At 51.0% G+C, this 20,359-nt stretch overlaps 1 protein-coding gene across 1 annotated transcript in view; it reads right to left on the reverse strand.

Moving 5' to 3' along the window:
• B4GALNT3 (beta-1,4-N-acetyl-galactosaminyltransferase 3) overlaps positions 1-20,359 on the reverse strand; it is a 64,433-nt gene that overhangs the window by 8,064 nt on the left and 36,010 nt on the right. The window contains exons 2-14 of the mRNA XM_069003695.1: positions 16,625-16,728; positions 15,865-15,942; positions 9,194-9,289; positions 8,555-8,645; positions 7,592-7,692; positions 7,152-7,219; positions 6,555-6,633; positions 6,058-6,124; positions 4,203-4,346; positions 3,694-3,803; positions 3,125-3,225; positions 2,414-2,490; positions 819-1,824 (exon numbers count right to left, since the gene is read on the reverse strand). Coding sequence (XP_068859796.1) covers positions 819-1,824; positions 2,414-2,490; positions 3,125-3,225; positions 3,694-3,803; positions 4,203-4,346; positions 6,058-6,124; positions 6,555-6,633; positions 7,152-7,219; positions 7,592-7,692; positions 8,555-8,645; positions 9,194-9,289; positions 15,865-15,942; positions 16,625-16,728 — 2,122 coding nt within the window. The remainder of the gene's footprint in view (positions 1-818; positions 1,825-2,413; positions 2,491-3,124; positions 3,226-3,693; positions 3,804-4,202; positions 4,347-6,057; positions 6,125-6,554; positions 6,634-7,151; positions 7,220-7,591; positions 7,693-8,554; positions 8,646-9,193; positions 9,290-15,864; positions 15,943-16,624; positions 16,729-20,359) is intronic.

Consider the following 20,359-nt stretch of genomic DNA (forward strand, 5'->3'; position numbering starts at 1 on the left):
ATGTGTCTGAATGATTGTGTAGGGCTGGTAATAGTGAGTGTATTCAACACCACCTACAACGATCTTGGCACAAGGAGCATGTTTGGGCTACCAAAACCGGCTCATGCCAGCTTATCAAACAAGAATATGGAGTAGGACTGAGCAATCATACAGTAAAAACTGGCAGGACCTGTACATTCAGAATGTCCAAAACTGGATGAAATGCCAGGGCATGCCCTTTCAGATCACAGCAAGAGTTTCTGCTATAACACAGATGCTCGTCAGTTAAAAATCCTGAGAAAAGCTTGTGTGTACTGATCAGTTACACCTGACTGACTGATGTGACCCTGAAAAAGCAAATGTGATCTTAATATGTAGCATTAGGCCTACTTCCAGCAGGCATTAGAAGCTAGTAACAGCCATTCCAGGATACTGTCACTTATGCATAGGAAGATTAGCACCAACTGAAACCTGCATGGAAAAAGATGGATTAAAAAATTATAAAAATTAAGGTCAGGCCAACAGAAGGGTCAGGAGTCAGATTGTTTAGCTTATGGAGGAAGTGTGTCTGTTTGCCAGAAGGGATGGTAAGTCTTGAGAAGAAGAACCATTCCAAGACCATGTAACAAAAGAGCACCAGCAAAAGCTGGTACCATTTCTCAGGCAAAAGAGGTGTGCCTGAAGTCCAGTGTTTTACACAGATTCCTTGCCTGAAATCTTATTTACCACACCTAGTTCATCCTCTGATTCTCACCAGTTCTTCACACAACAGGTATTCCCCTGCAGCATGGTAAACCAGCCCTAGGACAGTGCCCCCCAGTTTTCTCACTGTGTCTTACCCTTTACTCCTCTGGTTGAGCTTCCTCAGGAAGACACGTGTAACTTCCAGGGCCTCCCTTTCTCTTAGCAGCAGATTTCCTGAGGTGTTGCATTTCAGGTCAATCCAGTCTGTGCGCAGCATATGGAAGTCCAGGTTGCTCATGCTGAAGGTCTGCTCCCAGTTGACTGCCTGGTCAAACACTGGTATGTAATCGAAATCCTCCTCATCCTCCTCCTCTGGCTCCCCATCCACTTCTTCCTCTTCCTCTTCTGCTGCTCCTCCGGACTTGCCCTTCACAGGGGATGCCACCTGCACCTCTCCTTTGCCCACATCCCCCTTGTTGGCCACCTTCTGCTCAGCAATGTAGGACTGCACCTGGCTGAGCCATTGTGGCAGCCCAGGCTGCTGCCTGGGGCTGGCAGCAGTCACCACGTGTCTCCCGGCTTTGCCAGGGACTGGGCCTCCTTCCCCAGCTGGCACGGTGCCTGCTGGCTGCAGCCCATCCTTCGTGGTGCTGAGATCTCCTCGAGGTCTCACCCCTGTGGGAACTGTGACCCCCGAGTCCCTTGGGTGGCCAAGCGACTGCTGCCTTTGAGTCACAGTCCTAGAAGGAGGGTTTGCCCTTCTGACAGGCGCTCTCCCCTGGATGGCCCTGGCATGCTGCGGAGGGCTCCTGGAATTGTCTTTGACGCCAGCTTTTAAACGGGGTCTCTTCGTTACTGGGTTTCCCTCCAGCCCAGTCAGGCTGAGGCTTTGGTTGTTAGAGGCCAGCATGGCTGATTTGACACCAGACCTTTTTGTCCTTCTCCCTTGTATCTCCTCTCCTGCATTGCCACCCATCAGCGAGAGGAGCCGGCGACGCTCCCGGAGGGAATAGTCCTCGGGAATGTTATCACTGCCCAACACGCTGCTGGGAGCGTGGCCCGCTGGCTCTGCCCTCCCTGTGCTGGGGCGCACGGGGGCACTGGTGCTCTCCACATCCTGCTCCTCGTACTGCAGGTCAGCCAGGTTCCCCTCCTGGGAGCCTGCAGGATGAATTGAAGTTACACCTCTGGCATCCTCCCACTGCCTTCCCTGCCCTGACCAGGCACCCAGCAGGCAGGAGGGGCAGCTACTTCTCGCCTCCTCTCAGTGTTGTCTTTCCTGCTCAGAGGGACAGGGATGTTCTCTCACCTGGGAGAGAACACGCTCTTGCTGCCACCAGCCTCCTCAGCACCCATTATCCACCACTGCCAAAGGCTGTGGAGCTCTCCAGCTTTGTCCTTAGCTGTCGGTCTGGCCACAGCCCTGCAGGCCAGGTGTGAGCACAGGCTGCCACGCTGCACACCTCTGGCTGTGCTGCTCCTGCCCATGTTTTTGCTAGAATTGCACCTGAGCTAAGCTGTGAGCCTGAGAGCTGTCATGCAGCCCACGGTTTGGTGAGCTCCCAACCTGCCCTTAAGAGAAGTAAAAAGTGGCAGCGAAAGTCTCCTCCCAGACACAGCAATCTGGCAGGGAAAGGCTGCGGCTTCCTTGGTATGGAAAGTCAACAGCTTCTTTCAGCTGGTGCTGCAAGACCACACTCAAAAGCACCAGATAAAAAGATCCTCTGGGTTCTGGCATTAGGGCCCCTACCTGGCTGCTCTGTCTTTTCTCCAGAGTCCAGGCTCTTCTCTGGCCGATCCATTTTCATGTACTTGTAAAATCCAAATCTGCAGAGGGAAGAGCAAAACACAAGTTTGATGAAAGCTACTCTGCCCTTTCCTGGAAGGAGGAAGAAGATCCTGAGCACAGGGAGGCCATCATCAGTTATTTCTCTAGGAAAGTGACCCTCCTTAACCTGCAAAAAAGTCCTCCTGAATGGGTGGGAGTCCTTGCACAAGGTGCCTGACTGTTGCATTCAGGGAGCATGCAAGTGGCAGTTCCCTTGTGGGGCCACCATTGGGATCTGGGCACCAGTGAGGATGAGTGACACGCATTTCTTCCCCCAGAGAGAGGCCTGGTAGTGAGCATGGTTTGGCTTTCACTGTGTCAGCTATCAGAAGGCTCCAGCCACTGGCAGGCCAAGCTTGCTGGGAATACACTCCCTGATGTAGGAGAACAAACATGCTCTGACTCAGCTACTGGGTTAACAGTGCAAGAAAAGCACTGGTAGTTTCCGCTTGAGACCTAAACATATTTTCACTTAAGTCATCAAAAGAAACTATAAATGCTTTAATGTTTTGCAAGACGTAGGGGATCTTTAAGAATTAATAAAATTCTACAGAAGTGAGCATGAAATTCCACACCAATTCCAGCCTTCAAGCTCCTCCCCACCCTGCTAAACCCACATTCACAGCATCCTACCTTTCCAAATAATAAGGGTTTTCCTGGTAGAAGCATTTGTTGTCTTTCTCCATGTGGCTCAGGCGGCTGTAATCATTTGGGTAAACAAAGGATAAATGAACCTGGAAGAAGGGAGAAAGACAAAGTAAAACCCTCATAAATGCCAGACATCAGTCACAAGGTGACCCAGATGTAATTGCAGGGTAACCAGCCCTTTTTAGAGGGAGCAGGAGTTGCTCACTCTCTGCCTCTCCAGTAACAGGCTGTGAGAATTGAAAACAGAAGGAAGCATGCTAGGATACATGTATGGATGTGCCTTTTCCTCTCTCTCTCAGCATCTGTCCACCCCTCTAACTGTGAGCCTAAGTCCTACAACAGAGTGAGAACTAAGTGGGAGAGAGGTGGGCAAGTCCTCCTGAAGAGAGGACTTTAGTAACCCACACATAGTACAGTCCCCCTGTGGAGAACGAAATCTTCAGCCACTGTGAGACTCCCTGTGAAGGCAAGCTCAGGCCCCATGGCTAATGGGATTTCTCTCCTTCCTCCTCGTGTATTCCTGGGCAAGCACCCGATTAAGAAACCCAACTTACGAACTGGAGCCCCTGGTAGCGCTGCAGAGGAAATCCATTCACCAGGTAGCTGGGCTTGTACGGGCAGTCTGGCAGGGCTCGGCGCACACGGGACTTGCTGAGCAGAGGCACTGCGGAGAAGGAACACACAGGCAAGAGCTGCAGGAGGAGCCCTGCTGCAACCCACACACCAGCTTAGCCACTTCTGTCCCTGGGTTCTATTTATCCATCTGAAATAGTAAAAAACAGATTAAACAAACTTTCTTGCACAGCTCAACTCTTTACATTTCTTTAAGACGCTTACACAAAAATGTGCTTGGGGATGTTGTGTGAGCTGCGTACCAAGAAAGAGGAGCTGGCTTTAGTCTGTGCTTTCTCTCATACAGCGACTGATACTGTCGCTGCCCCTCTCTTCTGCACAAGGGATAAAAAAGCATGGCCCAGATAACTGCGGTGTGGGAGGACAATCCTTCCCAGCTGTGCTCCTGCACAGGCTGCAGTTGCCTCCTCAGCTGCTTTGCAAGTCCTACCTTCGTAAAGAGTGTCCCGGGGGTCAGGCTTCAACATGTCAGCGGGGTGTGCCCTGCTGCCGGCGCCATCAGCAGGCCAGCTCCTGCCACTGGCCAGCGTCTGCGGGATGTGCCCAACCTCATCCATCTTCAAGAGCGTCTCGTCTAGAAACCAGAGACACAACACAAGGGGGACAGAAGGGCTAATTTGTCCCTTGTCCCAAAAAGCACCTCTCTCCATTGTCGGCCCTTGCCAAATGGCATTGCATCCGTGGCACTAATGCTGTCTCTGGCACAGGCAAAGGAAAGACTCTGACACAGAAAGCTGGAGATACAGAAGCTGTGGGGTGGGAACGTGGCTGTCACTGAAAGCAAACACACAGAGTGATGAGCAGTGCAGGAAAATGACCTCCTGCCTTGGACACACCAGCAGTGGTGTGCTGAATAGGCCCCATGCTGGCAGGAACTACTGGACACCTCTGTATTACTAGGATTAAGTTTCTTTTCAAAGGAGATAAAGAAAGGTGAATGGGAGGAGAAACCTGAGGAGCAAAGCTTTTGCCTGTGCTGGAAAAGGATCAGGACCTTGGGGCAAAAGCTTCAGTGACTGAGGATGTCACTCCAGAAAGGGAATGAAGCCCCACAGTAAGCCAAGAGCAACAGGAAGCTCAAACTCCAGACTGGGTAGTGGTTACATTTTTCCGTGGGTGCTGCTGTGTCACAGGACTTCATGTCTCCATGGATCTTACTCTAAAATGAGGGGAATGGAATAAATATCCATGAGGGAAAAGCAATATCCTGCCAAGGGCACTGGTGTGCAACTTTTGGGTACTGAACTACATGGGACCCCAGAAAGAATGGGATGTCATGTGATACTGCCAAAGGCTAATATGAAAGAGGGAAAAACTATGGGCAGAAGGAGACAGATAAAAATGAGACTGCAGCACTGTACCTAATCACAAAGGGATCTTCTGGGATGTCAGTCTTCTATTCTACAGGGAATTAATAAGAAGAAAAGAGCAGATGGAAAAAGAACGAAGATGGAAGACCTAATGGAAAGCCTAGTCCTGGCCAAATGGCAGGTTTCAGAAAATACAGCAGCAGGTTGCGATCCAAGACACAGCAAACAGATGTCTCCATTACATCAGGGAGTCTTCCCTGCACTAAAGGGCTGGTATGGAAAAAAGCCCAGAAATGTTGGAAGGCAACAGCAGTAGATATGGAAAGGGGGAATGCTGGCAGAGGAAGCTGATGCTGACAAACCTAGGTAAGGGTAAACAGGACTAAGGAGCTTCTTAACTGATAATGCCATCACTTGATGTGCTAAGAAGGGTTGACAGGAGGGACTGGACTGATGTGTCTGCAGCAATCCAGCACCAACTCGAAGGGACAAGAGGCTGGTACAGAAGAAAGCAGCATCCCCCAGCACGGACAGTGTATCCTGTTGTGCTCAGGATCCAGAGTGAGATCTCCTGAAGCGCCACAGCAGCCCCTTCTCCCTGGTTGTGACCAGCTGGCAGCGCACCCCCACAGCTCCCATGTCATGGGACTCGCGTTCCCCCGGCTCTCAGCAAGCAAACTCCATCCTGTGTTACTCTCCATCTAGAACACTCCTCACCTTCACAGACTCTCCTCTCTACCTCTAGACTCCCCTGAAATAATGTTCCAACCTTACTTCCGATTCTCCTATGTTTAATTATGACTCACACCCTTGTCCAGAAGTCTTTCCCCTGAACTGTCTCCACCTTTTCCTCCTAACGATGTGTATGCCTGGTATATGCCTGGCTAGACAATGATTCACGGTGAAACACTGGATGCTGATACATTTAGGAAGAATGGGGAGGTGCTTGGGAAAACTTGTGATGAAGATACTTACTAGCAAAAAGGGAGAGATACTGGGAGTCAATGACTTTGAACTTCGCTTCTGGGTCATTCAGCCTCCACTGGAACAGAGAAACACATTAAAATGAAGTGCTTATGGAGTTAACCAAGCCTGAACAAAAGGAACACACAGAAGATGTTTTTCACCACGTGGGCTTGCAGCTTCCTCTTCCTCCCTACTAGTACCGAATTTACCCAGCAGCAAAACACTGGGAACGAGCTGAGATCCCCCAGGACACATCCACAACAGGAAAGGACAAAAAGCTGTAATAGACTCCAGAGAAGGCAGATCTATCCCAAGCAAGCAGAGGAAGGGGTCTTGACACATGGCCGGGACTACCCCACACAGAAGTAGGTAAGGGCTCTGGAAGGGATTTGCTACCTCTCATGGAATGAGGAGCTGTGGCCTGGGGAAGGAGGGAAATGGTTACAAACATCATTCCCGAGCTCTGTGGGGACACACATACAGGACCACCATTTCCACAGACTCACTGCTACTTCCACGTGGTCCGTTCCTCTGTCATCCTGCTTGTGCAGCACCTCAAAATAGTACCTGCCTGCCGCTGACAGCCTGTGAACAACAAGGTGTCTGTCACCAGAAGCATAAAGGAACATTTCTTAGCTTGTCAGCAATGAGTGGAGAGCAACCACACCCATGAAACAACCTAATTCTCAGGGTAAGCAAGGTTAGCGCTGCCAAGAAAATCCAGATCCTGACAGTGAGATAGGTAGCTTCACTCGTGCACCTGGAGCACTCCAGACCCTTCTCAGTTAATTCTGAATAACTCCCTCTCAGTGTCACCTGCTGGATTTTGGCCTCCGGGAAACCTGGCCAGTTCCAAGGCAGGAAGCTCGGAATATAGTTCATATAGGGGAGTATGGATGTACTGGTGACTGATTGCTCCAGGGAAGAAAAATTCAGTGTTGCATTCCTACAGTAAATCAGCAAAGCTTTGGCAATACCCCAGAGTAACCCCTTTCTCTGTATTGCTAAATTCCTCAGGACAAGCCTGGGTGCTTTTCCCTTGTCCTTGTGATTTCCTGGTCATGTGCAGACGTGGCTGAGACTGAGGGACTTTGCTCGCTCACCTCACCATGTTTGACTTCTGGCTGTGAAATTTCCCAAACTCTCCTGGTGCAGTCCACTCCTTCCCTGTCTGTGAAGAGACAGAAGATGGCTCTAGTTAAGACGAGTTTCTTCCCTTGTTACTGCACTGACAATGATAAAAAGGGAAAATTGAGCTCCCTCTTCCCTCCAATTCCTCCTGGTAAGTCATCTGTGAAATCCATCACCTGTGGACAGATTGAAGTCCCTTAATCGTGAACAAGGGACTCCCAAGAGCACTACCAAGAGGTAAGTGGCTTAAGGTATCACATGTCATACCCATCTGGCATCTGCACTGACATTCTCTGCAGTTGGGCAGGGAAAGAAACTTGGGAAGTCCAGGGAAGCAGTGAGTCAGGAAGGTCTCTGTTCCCACAGAAACACTACAGCCTCGATGGGAGAAGCCCCGCAGCACGCACTGTACCTTGCCTACACTGGCCAGCAGCTGGAGACCAGAGGGCTTTTCATCTGGACTCAGCCAGAACTCGGCATTGTCATCCGCAGCAATGGCAAACTGAAACTCCCCTGTCGAGAGATGGAGGGAGTAAGTAGGGCTTTGGGTAAGGGCTTGTGCACAGAACAGATCCTGCTCCTCTAAAATGGGGTCTTTGCCCTTTTTCCTGGTGAGACCACACCTTCCCTTTTGATATTATCACCTTCCCTCCTTTGACCCTCTCTGAATTCTCTTAACTCTGCTGTGACTGAAAACAAACTTTACAGATGTCACTGGTTCACTGCCCCTTCTGCACCGGCTTCACCTGACACCTAACCCAGAACGCTAACGAGTCTATGCTAAGTCTCCCTGACACCCTTTTTGTTTCCAGAGCAAATTTTTGTGAGAGACGCTGTGTTTGGATGGAGGAATGTGCACGTGGAGCCACAGAGGGAGACAGAGGCGCTTGAGACTCACTCTCTGTCCAGGGTCATGGGGATGGCAGCTGCAGGCCAGGGCCCGTGACAGAGGGTGAGTGCCAGCAGGCTGCTCGGGGCAGAGGCATGCAGCTGGGGATACAGATGCCAGCTGCTGTCAGCTGGCATTCATGGGAGCAGCAGGGACATCAGTGATGTCATGTACAGTCCTGGCCATGCGAGGGAGGGAGGGAAAGCTCGGGGATTGTTCGTGCCCACATACACGCCATGGGGCTGTGCATTCACAACAGCATTGTTATTTATCTAGCACTTCCCATCTGCTTGCTTCTGTGCTTTTCCTCTCCACCCTACAAGGGAGGCAGGCAGATGTGTTTCCAGCCACGCCAAGGCCACGGCCAGTCACGCACGCCACCCACACGAGGGACCTGGTGCTGGGCTTGCCAGGGTGAGGGCACCAGTGGTGCAGCACCAGGAGGGAAAGGAGGGGAAGGTGACAAGAGGCACTCAGAACCCTCACCATCGGTGAAAGGATGCAGGTAGCCAAATATCCGGAGACCATAGTTGGTCCATTTTGGGGACACAGCCAACTTCTTCAGCACAGTTCTTGTCTGAAGTGGAAGAAGAAAAAAATTATAAAAATAATTTTAGATGTGACAGGAACAAGGGGAGAATCAAAAACCCTGGGACAGGTGGGCAGACAGAAGTATGAGGTTTTCTCTGGGTGGGGTACAGGATGTGATGGAGGCAGAGGAAAAGAGCAAAGCAAATATGAAATGAGGTGGAGCAGGTGCTGCTGTGGAGGGAAGAGCTACATGGGGGATGCCACTGAGATGGTGGGGACAGGCCATGGCATTCCCGAGCCACTTGTAAGGAGAGCACCAAATACAGGGCTCCTTCAGCCTGTGTCTGAGCCCTGGCACTCCAGTACACGTGAAATGACCCTCCCCTGTGCAGCAGAGGAGCTGCCACACTTGAACCCTCATGAAAGCTTCCTGCTCCCTCAGCAGGAGGACGGAGCAGATGGTTGAGAGGGAGGTGGTGGATTTGAACAGCAGGACAGAGCAAGATAGGGACAGGATGTGAAGGGAGCAGGGGTGATCCACCTGGGAAGCTGAGCTGGGCAGTGTGGGACACTGCATGTCATGGTCTTACTCACGTGAGGGAAGAGGGGGAAGTGGAGGTTTCTCCTGAGCTGCTCAATGGAGCTGCCACACCAGTCCTCAAACACGTGCAGGTTGGCCTGGCCCTGGAACTAGAAGGAAGAAGTGGGGCACCATGAATTGTTGCATCCATGTCCTGTGTCCCTCCCCTGCTCTGACAGCCTTGGCCAGGGCCCCGGTACTGGAGCGCTTGGGAGAGTGAAAGAAGATTCCTCTGCTATGATGGACTGGACTGCAGCAGACATGGGTCCAGAGCCCATGGTGTCCAGGTCCAGATGCTTCTCATCTGCTGAGGGTGTGGGGTTGGCCCACACGACTGAACGGCACCAGGGAACTGTGCTAATGCTTGGGACATCTCAGTTACACGGCTGGGGGTCGCTCCATCAAGGAGGTGTTTGACCAGAGGGCCGTGCTCCGAGGCCGGGGTGTGGAACACGCTTCAGGGTGGCAATAGCTCCCCATGATGTAACATCTTACATTCTGCAAGAAGGTGTTTTGGACTCCCTCACCATCTTAGGGCTGTTTTCCTGACCTGAGGAAGAGGGGATGCCCTAGGGAGGGGAGATGGCAGATCACCTTCTCCAAGTATGTCTCAGAGGTAAAGCTCACAGAGGATGGTGGGGACGGGGAGATGGAGGCCTGGCAGGGAGGGGAGCAGCAGCACAGGCAGGTCAGTGGGCAGCATGGCCTCCATGTGCCTGCAGAGACACAGAAACACTGAGGGAAGTGGGGGTTCCACCCCGCACAGCACAGGAGGGTGTGCAGTGTGAGTCCGGCTCCCCCCTTCGCAGCCAGCCCTGTCAGGAGAGGCTGTCAGTGTCCAGCTGAGACCTGGAGCACAGCCGGGCTGGAAAAGCTTGCTGGCCACCGTGGGACTTCAGCAACACACTCCTCAAAGGACAGACTTTATTTTTGTCAGAGCCCTTCAGAAGGGAATCACTGTCCGCCCCCCAACAAAGTCCAGTTTCTGCCTGCAGCCAGTGCAGCTAGATGCTGAAACCCTCCTTGCAGGACTGGCATCCAACAGTGAGGAATAAATAAGCTGGAGACAGTATAAGCTACCTTAGATGGCAAAATGCTGAGGAAAAGAATAGGTTGCCTTGGGACTGTAGAGGTTTTGCTGTGGCTGCCTTGCCTATATAAGGGCTGTGGGAGCAGGGCTGGGGAAACGGCCTGAACAGCACCCAAATGTCTACAGATGGCAGCAAATTCCTAGTTTTCACAGGGGAGACTCTAGCAGGCCTGAAGCAGCTCGGTGGAGGAGGGTCCAGCCTCTCTGTGCACTCCTGGCAGAGAAACTTCTCCACTGAGTTATTTTTGCCAGGATGGTGGGTTGGGGGTGTGTTTTGAAATGAACTGTGGCTTGAAGGAAGGCCATGAAGCAGATTTGGCTCTGCACCAGGAATGCTCCTTGTGAGCTGTGGACTTTAGTCGTGCATGTGAAAACCATTTCTGTGTGCCAGGCAAAGCACATTCACAACCACTGCGATTCTGGAGTGGGCTCTCGTCAGCCCTCTCTCACTGGTGTCCTCAGTGCCAGGGCTTGATGGATGTCTGCAAGCCCACGATGCCCCCCAGTAACATCTCCTCCTCTTCCCTCCTCTGCTGACATCCCTCAGCCTGGATTCTGCCCATGAGACAAGAGGAAAAGCAGCGAGACAAAAGGGATGTAATTCCTCAGAGCAATGCACAGGATCAGAGTGGAGACAGATGGAGGGCTCAGGGTAATGGATGCAGCCCAGAGAAACCCGGGACTCTGCAGGAACTTGCGACACAAACCTCTGCAAGCGTGACACTGAATTGCAATTTAATTGCTGTGCAGTCCCGTGCCCCTTGGCCAAATCCAGGTTCACACCCAAGGGTCTTACACTGCTTTTCTCAGCCAAATCAAATAATGACAACTTCTGTTTCTTGTGGAACATGAAGTGAGAGGAACAGGCTGGGCTCCCACGGAGTCACTGCCAGAAACTGAGTCCTATGGAAGCCTGCTGCTACACACAAGTAATGCAGGTTTTCTTTTCTGGAGAATTGCTTGCACACTGCAGGCAGCAGGCTCAGAGCGCTATGAAACGCAGCGCAACACTCCCACACTGTGGACAAGCTGGCACTGCAATCCACTCCTTCCACAGACAGACCCAGGGGATGCTCGGGACTGCAATGAAGCTGGCCTGGCTTTGACATGGGGCAGCCCAAACACAAAACCAGATATTTATGAGGCAAATCCCAAAAGACTGGCTAGACTTGCTCAAATGTTTGCAGAGTAGAACTTGGACCAGTCTCACTGCAATACAACACTTTACTGCACAGTTTGGCAGCATTAGGGAGAGGGCAGCCTATTAAAAAATAAGGCAGACACCACTGTACTAGGTGTACCATCAATACATAAAGAGGTAATTCCTGAGATTTCTAGCCCAACACTCCTGCCTCCTATAAAAGTCTTTACAAAGCCTCCAGAGAGGAGATTCTGGCAGGAGTTAATGAGATCATTTTGCTTTCCTGCACTCACAGCTACTAGAAATAATTAACTGGTAAATAATAAATACTTCTTGCATGCAATTTTAAAATCTTTTCTAAATCAACAGATTTTATCCTGAGTTGCAGCAGCTTAACTTACTTTCTGTTTCCTCTTAAAGGGAAAAAAAGAACATTGACAGATAAGTGCTGGCTGCCCAAAGTGCTGCTTTGGGACTGAAAACTGAGCTGGGCTTTAATTTTAGACCCTCACGAGTCATCAGTGTAGCAGCTGTTTTGCAACTCTATCACCTCTGTCCCTCCAACTCAATTCATGGCCGCCCATGAGGCAGCAGAGAAATTCCTCTGTTTGCTATATGAGTATCCTCTCATGGAACATGCCGGAAAAATCTCCTGCTTGGGGCTTTTGCAGATTGCAGTTATAGATCAACATCACCACCATTCCCAGTTCATGCACACAGAAATGTCAATGGATTTTCTAAAACGGTTTTTAGAATGTGATTCTAAAACATGGTTGCTATGTTTGACTTCCCAGCTTGGAACTACCTGGCCCTGTTTTGCAATGGGCTGGAAATTTAGGACCTAGCAAGCGACAAGTTCCCCTTCTCCACTTAAAAACATCTGCTTTGAAAATTCTGGATCAACTGACTTGGCCAGAACCAGGTATAGAAGCCATGAGTCTGCGCTTCCAATGAGACCTGGTTTTATGTGATCTGTGGCTTCCCATTTAGAGGGCTCCTCCTGCCCCTGAGGTTTCTCCCTGTCCCAACACCTCTTCCCAGTTGCTTATCACCCTGCTGAAATAGCAGCAGTGCACGATCCCAGCTCAGACCCAGAACAGGCACAGGTCACACACCAAGGGCACAGTCAGCACAGTGTGAGTGTGCCCTGGAGCACAGCACCAGGGTTCTTCACCCCAGGGAGGGCCGGGCAGGCTGTCCCCTCCTGAGCACAGCGCGCGGGCACAGCAACAGCACGGTCCCGGCGAGGGGGAGCTGAACCCTTACAAGTGCAGGGAGGGGACAGCTGGGCCAGGCCCTTGCCTTGGCACTGATGCAGCCATGCCCCTCCAGGGCTGTGGCTGGTCTGACCCCGGTGCTGACCCTCCCATGCTGCAGTAATGTCTGCCTGCAGCCCTGGCGCTGCAGTAAAAGACTTTGGTATTTCCGCTTCCTTCCAGTGAGAAATGTTAGATTATCAGCCCCCGCTACAAAAACTGACCGTAGAGGAGGAGCAGGAACACAGAGCCCAGAACTCTTCCTAGCCCAAACCCTCTCATGTCAAAACTATCTGGGGGGTGGCACCACACACCCAGGGGCTCCTGCTGAGCAAGGAGGCCAGGGAAGAAGGATCTGGGCAAGCAACAAAGCTGAGAGGATTGCAGCAGCAGAGACACGACCTCCTGCCCTGTAACTGGAGCAGGATGGAGAAGAGAAGGCTTTCCCAATTTAATCCCGGGTGGCTTTGGCACCACAGAGGCAAATCAGCTGCGTAGCTGCACGCAGCCCACAGAATGATAAACAGGGCACAGAGAGGGCCTGAGCCAGGGAAGAAAGGCGACATTGTGCTGCCAACCAGAAACTCCTGAGTTTGTAAGACTCTTCTGTCTCCTCGGAGTGGCTGTGGCCCCTCCTCCTGCCTGGCCCAGCTCCCCTGACTGGGTGACATTCAGCAGCCAGCAGCTGGGCTTGGCTGCACGTTCTGCTGTGCTGGGCACTTGTGGGAATCCATCAAGACAAGTTAGCAACACAGCCCCCCTGTCTGGGTGGGCATGAGTAGACAGGGAAGGGACATCAGCAGAGCAGCAACAGCTTTGTCTTTCAGCCCTCTCAGGAAAGGATGCTTCCTCGTCGGGCACGCTTGGTAGCAGGACAACACTCCAGCACAATCCTTTGGTTTCATGCAGCAGCTGTGCAACTGTACAGGTGCTGCCTGCAAGGGGCTGTGCTCCTGGACATCCCTCACACCTCCCTTCAGAGAGAAGGAACTCCTGAGGCTGCGCAGACGTGAAGGAGGAAAGGACGTTTTAAATGCACCCCAGCACTGCCCAGACCATTCTCCTCTCAGAGCTGAGCAGGTGCTTTTGCAGAGGTAAATGAGAACAGTCTGGCTAACCAGTCACTTTCCTGAAAGTCCTCCCCACACCTAGAGCACTGTCAAACGGTGACACTTACAGCCCACAGGGGAGGTTCACCCTGATGATAGCCAGGCACCTTTCTGAATTAATGAAACAAGACACCCCACACCTCTCCAGCCTGAGGAGGCAGTGGGTGATGTTGGGAGCTGGAAGACTTTGCTCTGGTGCCTGGAAGTGACAGTAAGGATAGGGACCATCATATGCACAGGCACCTTGAGGAACCAGGAGCGAGGCTGAACCCTGCTTTCCCCTAGATGCCAGAGCAAAACTTCAGTTAGGGATTTCCAGTGAGCACACTTTCCTACCACATTACCCAAGGCTGAAGACTTAAGCTGCCTATCTCATATCCTGAAACTGAGAGAGGAAAATTGAAACCTGTCCTTTTTTGGCAATGCTGGCTGCCAGCTCACCCTGAAACTCTGTTAATTATTTATGATTGTCAGGAATATGCCTCTCTATTCAAACAAAGGCCAGCTCCTTGACCTGTGTGAGGCAACCAGGTGTCCCTTGCCCCAGGAATAAGGCTGCAATTAAGTTATTAGAGATGCTGTGGGAAGGGCACAATGGGATTATAAATCCTGGATAATTAATTTGGGCAGAGTCACAGAAAAACTTAATCCCCAGGCTGGGAGAAATTTCAGTCAGTGGTTAGGAGGACAGCAAGCAGCTCTATCCAGAGCCGTGCCCATGGATCCCTCTCCACCTCCTGCAGCTGGTACTGGTGAACCACTGGTCCCTGTCTGCAGTCAGGGGGACTCTGCTGACCCTCTGGGTACACACAGTGCTGCAGGCAAGGGCAGGAAATTTTGCCTTATAAAGCCAAAGAGAAAAGTGTCCAGGCCGCAGTGTGCACCTCACCAGCTGCACCTCTAACCCAGTAAAGGCTCATCGCACACCACAGGTGGCCACTTTCCAGATGCATGTGCTCTGAGAAATATCTAGGGAGGGGATCAGTGACACAGGGCACAGCCTCAGGGAAGCTGGGGGATGCCACGCAGAGCCTGTATCGCCCAGTGCCATGGGAGAGGGGAGCAGCAAATGCTTGGTGTCATCCCTGGGCACAGCAGCAGCCCTTGACATCCCGCTGGCTCCTGGCCAGCAGCTGCTCCCCTGGGAGGCAGCCCTGCCTGTGCCTGCCTGCACAGCCCTGCAGCTGGAGGAAGGCCCCAGGCTCCAGCTGTGCCCAGCACACCAGAGCCCACGCTCTGATGCAGAACAGATCAATGGTCTGCTCTGCTTCTGGGCACTGGTGCTGGCTGCTTCCTGCTGCAGGGACCTGAGCTGCTCCTTGCTGTGGCTGGATGGACACACGCTCCCTCCATCACCAGTGAGATCTGAAGTGCTGAGTGCAGGCCCAACAGGCCTGCTCCCTCCCTGCGGGAGTCACAGAGGCCCTTTAATTTGTGCAGGTCTCTAATCACCTTGAGGAATTTAGTGAGCTGGCTCCATTAACTAAATGCCCCCTGGCTGGTTTCCCTCTCATTACAAGCAGGCTGCATTGCTCCCTTATCTGAAGAGGAATGATGAGATAAGGGAACAGGGGAGGAAAGAATAATCGAGGCATGAAGGAAACAAAGGGAGTGTTTACCCCAGTCTGCAAGGGTCATCAGAGAGGGTCCCTGTTCATGGAAGTGCCACCGAAGTGGAGAAATCTCCACGTATGACACGCAGGGGTTGGACAGTGAAAGCCAGAGCAAGAGCAGAGCGTGGCACTTCTGTGTGCCACAGTCATGTATTTGCTTGTTGGATGCTTGGCCCTACACACCCCAGCCCTGAATAAACTTCACTTTTCAGGAAGGTAGTGGGCTGCCTGCTCTCAGGGAATTGTGGGTGGGTGCTCGGAGCTTCGAGAGACCAAATTTTCTCGAATCTGGACACTCCAGTCTTTCCAGATGATTAGTCAGGTCTGTACGTGTCATTAAGCAGGGAGTAGGTGATAGGGAATGGACTTCTAGCAAAATGAATTAATTTCCAGGCAGACATCCCTGCCTTTCATTTTTGCTGTACAGGCCTCCAGCTATCCCCCCCTCACACAAAATGATGGAGAAAGGCACCCACCTCTGGCATCCATGGGACAGGGTTGTCCACAGCTGCATCATTTGATTTATTCCTCCCACCTCTTTGCAGCTCTTGGATCTGAAATACAGGCAGAGAAAAGTCAAAATAACCTGATAAATGACATGGGAGTGACAAGTACAAGATAGTTCTATACAAGCTCTACAAGAGGGCTCGAACCTGGTCATAAGAACATTTAAGAAAATAAAACAAGTTCTCAAGCTCCCCTTCCAAAGGACAGGCCAGTTATCATGGACATAGCAGGATGAAAATGCTCCCTCGCTTTTTTGACAGCACATTTCCACGGTGAACTACTGAGGGAAAAGGATGTCAGTATTTTATAACTGCGTGCTAGCACAGAGTTAAAACTTAGGTCATTCTCTGGAGGTTTTTTCCCCCCCATCTGTGGTTCAAAAATGTCCAAGCAATCGTTCTTCCATCACTGCCTTCAGTCAACAGTACTGAGATGTGCGTCACTGGAGAGCAACAAACTCTCTCCTGACCTTTCACTTCTGCTTCCATCTTGCCTTCCTGTGCCACAAACCCAGCCAGCTTCATCCCACCGCAGCAGCTCAGCACACCTCAAATAACTTAACTGACTGCAGCGGAGCCATTGTCCGCTCACGTAGCTGTGAGTCAGCTCAGAGCTTGCCCTGTGGCGAGCTCTCTTTCCTGTGTGAAGAGAGAGCTGTCTCGTGGGGCCAGCAGCAGAAAGGTAGGGCTGCCCTTCTGCATGCTCAGAAGGCAGCCCAAGCCTCCTCACCTGGTGTCCCAGCTTCTGTGGGTAGTCAAGCTGAAGGCTTGTGTCCCTACCTGGGACACTGGTGTCTGACAGAACCTTAGCAAGCTCCCTCCAGCTTTCGTATCCTGTGCAGAGGAAACAGAAAGATGTCATGGAACAGGGTAAAAAAAGTATAGCAGTCACCAGAATAAACTAGTCTTTACAAGGCTGAGAGACCTCTAACAGTCTGGAATGGTCCTGCAGAGACCAGGAGTTGTTTATGTTGCTTGGAGTTGGCAGACTGGCAGAGAGAAAAATTGCCTTTATCTTCCTTAAAAGCTCTTCCCTCCTTCTTATTAATTTAATACATAAATTGAAGATTCCTCATAGTTCTAAAATATATGTTAGAGATTTCATTAACCACCACTGGGAACTTCTTTTAGATTACTCAGATAATCCCAGTGGTCAAACTAAAGAACATCAATTTTTATCAATTAGCAGTGCAAAAGAAAAACAAGACAATAACTAAATTAATAATTAATTTAACCATCAAAAGCATATTATTCTTATATGCACCTATTTTCACAATAAAAAGCTAATCTTTTCTTGAAGGAAATTATGGACACTCATCTGCAACACCTGAAATATTGGCAGTGATGCAGCCAAGGACATTGCTATTCAAGTGAAGTCACCTTCCAGGTTCAAAGCAACTTCATCTGAAACTCCCTCCCCCTCTCATTCTGCTCAATCCAGAAGTCAGGATCAATTCTGATTTCCTTGCAAAGCTTTAGTGACCTCCCAGGCGTAGGAGGGACAAAGACGAGCAGGTGCAGCAGAACCTTGTAGCTCCCCGTGCCTGCTGCCCCTATCACTAATGAGACAGTGCTGGTGAGCGGAGCTCAGACCTCCCAGCAGTGCTACAGTGCCTCACACTCTGTGGTTTTCAGATCTGATAAACATTTTGGCACTTAATCAGCAACTAACCAGCCTGCCAGCAGCTCAGTGCTGTGCCCACACCACACAACAGCTCCAGCCTGAGGGGCAAGTGCCAAAACCTCCACCAGCCCCGGCTTCTCCCAGGCTGGTGGCAGCCCAGCTCAGCACCCACACACCAGGGAGCAGAGCCAGGCTCTCTCCCCATTTTCTTTAAAACTGGAAGAAGCTCCTCCCCAAAGCTCTAGGATGCCCACAGAAATTGGCTGCCTTGATATATACAGGGAACCACCCCGACAGCTTCAGGTCTGAGCGTTCAGGTGAATGGTCTGAGCCTTCTACACTATTCCTACAGCCAGAGGCGGCAGGAACGTGCTCTGAGGGGGACGAACAGCCCACTGCTGGGGAAACATCTGCTGTTTCATAGCCAGCACAGCCACCTTCACCCACCCCACCTACCTGCACCTTGCCCACCCAACCAGCAGCACCGGAGACCTGCTGTGCCTTAGGCAAGGCATGCTCCATCCATTTGCTTTGGAGGGGGCTTTTACAAGCCACATGGCTTAGATCATCCCCCAAACAGCTCTGGGCTACACAGAGGCCAAGGCAAACCCCAAACCACCCCAGGAACTAGAATTCACAGACAGCCCTTTGCCAGATCCCCCTCCCTGGCTGCGCTAAGCTCTCGGCCCATTATTGTAACTACAAATAGGGTTGAAAACCTCTGTCTCCACTTGCTCCTGAATCTGGGTCCCACAGGGTCGGACAGAGGTGAGCAGAAAGTGAAGATGTTGAAGCTGCCTCCTCTGGTGTGCTGATCAAAGGGGGCAGTTAACAAAAAGAAAGTGCAAGAAATGTGAGGAATATGAAAGTAGTCAGAGATTGAAGTGAGAGACAAGGCTCAGAGGCAACTAGGGTGTCCTGCTTTCCTGATGTGGGTGTTGGCTCAGATGTGTGGGTTTCATTCAGGCCCTGTTAGATACTGAACAGTCACAAATTTCTGACTGAGATATTCTCACCCCCAGATTCTGATTTGAAGCTAATCGTTTAAGTTTATGACTAAAAATATCAAGGTCAGTACTTGTCTGCTGCAGAAGATTTTTCAGACACTGGGTGAGTAATCTACTGATTAATGCAGCTAAGCACAACTTGTGCTTCAGAGACTGACCGTCATGGGAAAAAAGGAGAAATTCCTTTATCTTTACATAATTTTACATGTAACTGGTGAGTTTCCCCCTTGTTCAGAGCAATGAGGCAGAAACCACTATATGTGAGTGTCCTGCAACCCTGCAACTGGACACATGGCCCCACTTGGAATGGGGCTGAAACAGACTTTGTAGTTCATGTGAAGTTCAGCACTTGCTACTTAGAGGGTTCCTTATAATAGTGGGAGAGGACAACAGGCTTTTTTTTCAGAGAATACACCCAGTATCACAGAATCATAGAATATCCTGACTTGCAAGGCAGCTACAAGGATCACTGAAGCCCAGCTGGCTAGAGAGAAACCAAGAAAATTAGGGGGGAAAAAAAGGCAACAGAAGTCAGTTCACCCCTGGAGATTCACCGAGGGAGGATGCCAAGAGAAGCAGGTCATTTTCTTTTGTGCAGAAGGGAAAGGTTATTTGGCTTCATTGTTAAACTCAGCACTCCACTGCCCCGTGGATTAAGCTCAGGATGAAGCATCAGTAAGCTGCCTCTGCTGGGAAGGGTGCTGGCCACCACAGCCACTCTGGCTGTTCCATGGCTGGCACGGAGCCTGCCTCCTGGCAAACACAGAAGCCTGGCTGCACAGAAGTGCCAAAGGCTGACATTTCTTTGACCCTTGGAAAAGAGAAGAAAGGGAGGCAATTCTCCGTGTTGTACAAATATTTACCTAACACATCAGCCAAGCACAGAACAGACAAAGGAGCTACGAATTAATCTGGAGGCAGTGATTTCCTTGCTGGGTAATTTGCACTTTGGCAAGCCAATTCCTCAGCGTGGTAGGAAATGATTTTCAGAATAAAATAGGATCAACACTCCCCTTAGAGAAAGTTCTTGGCACTCCAGTTCCTTCTGAAAAGACTGGCTTTTCCCTGGGGGTCTCCACAGGACACCATTGGAGAAGGACCTGGTTTTCCCCATGCTTTCCTCACTAAAGGGAAGAAACTACAGAAAAGACAGATCTCCTGCAGCTTCCTGCAGTCAGAACACCTCCCAAGGCCACCTGCTCACCAAGGTTTTCTCCACAGCACGTCACAGGATTCAAGACATGGCCTTGCAGGTCTCCACTCCTGTGTGACAGCTGGAGAGCGGAGCCCTGGGGCCACATCCACTGCCCTGTCTCAGGAGCACCTGAGCGAGGTGATCTACCACAGGTTCAGCCTGTCCTCAAGCTCTCCATGAGCACTGCTCACTGGCTCGAGCACTCTCGATGGCTACTTAAAGTCAACAAGCCTACGCCTGGAAAAAGCAGGAGTCAAGAACTAAAATACCTCAGCAAACACTTCAGTGTTACTAAGAAGGAATGCCAGAACTATTAGCTTTGATGGTTTTGCTCCAGTCCCTCTACAAAACCAGCTCTGGCTAGGATGTGCAAAGGCAAAAAAACCATGAAGGCAGAAATCAAAGGCTTGGGAAGAGCCTGTCCCAAAGCCAGGGGAAGATGCTGGGCCAGGCATTGCTGCATTAGCCTGTCAGACAGATGCACCAGCCAGCTCCTTGCCTTTCTCCCTTCTGGGTATCACTTCCTGAAGCATTTCCCATCACTTCCCCAAGCACACCAGTTGTTTTCCAAGGCTATTTTTTCACCTCAAACACCTCCAAGGAAGGCAACACTGACACAGGCACAGCTTGCCAGAAGCA

The sequence above is a fragment of the Aphelocoma coerulescens genome, chromosome 1A, assembly GCF_041296385.1.
Source record: "Aphelocoma coerulescens isolate FSJ_1873_10779 chromosome 1A, UR_Acoe_1.0, whole genome shotgun sequence".
NCBI lineage: Eukaryota > Metazoa > Chordata > Aves > Passeriformes > Corvidae > Aphelocoma > Aphelocoma coerulescens.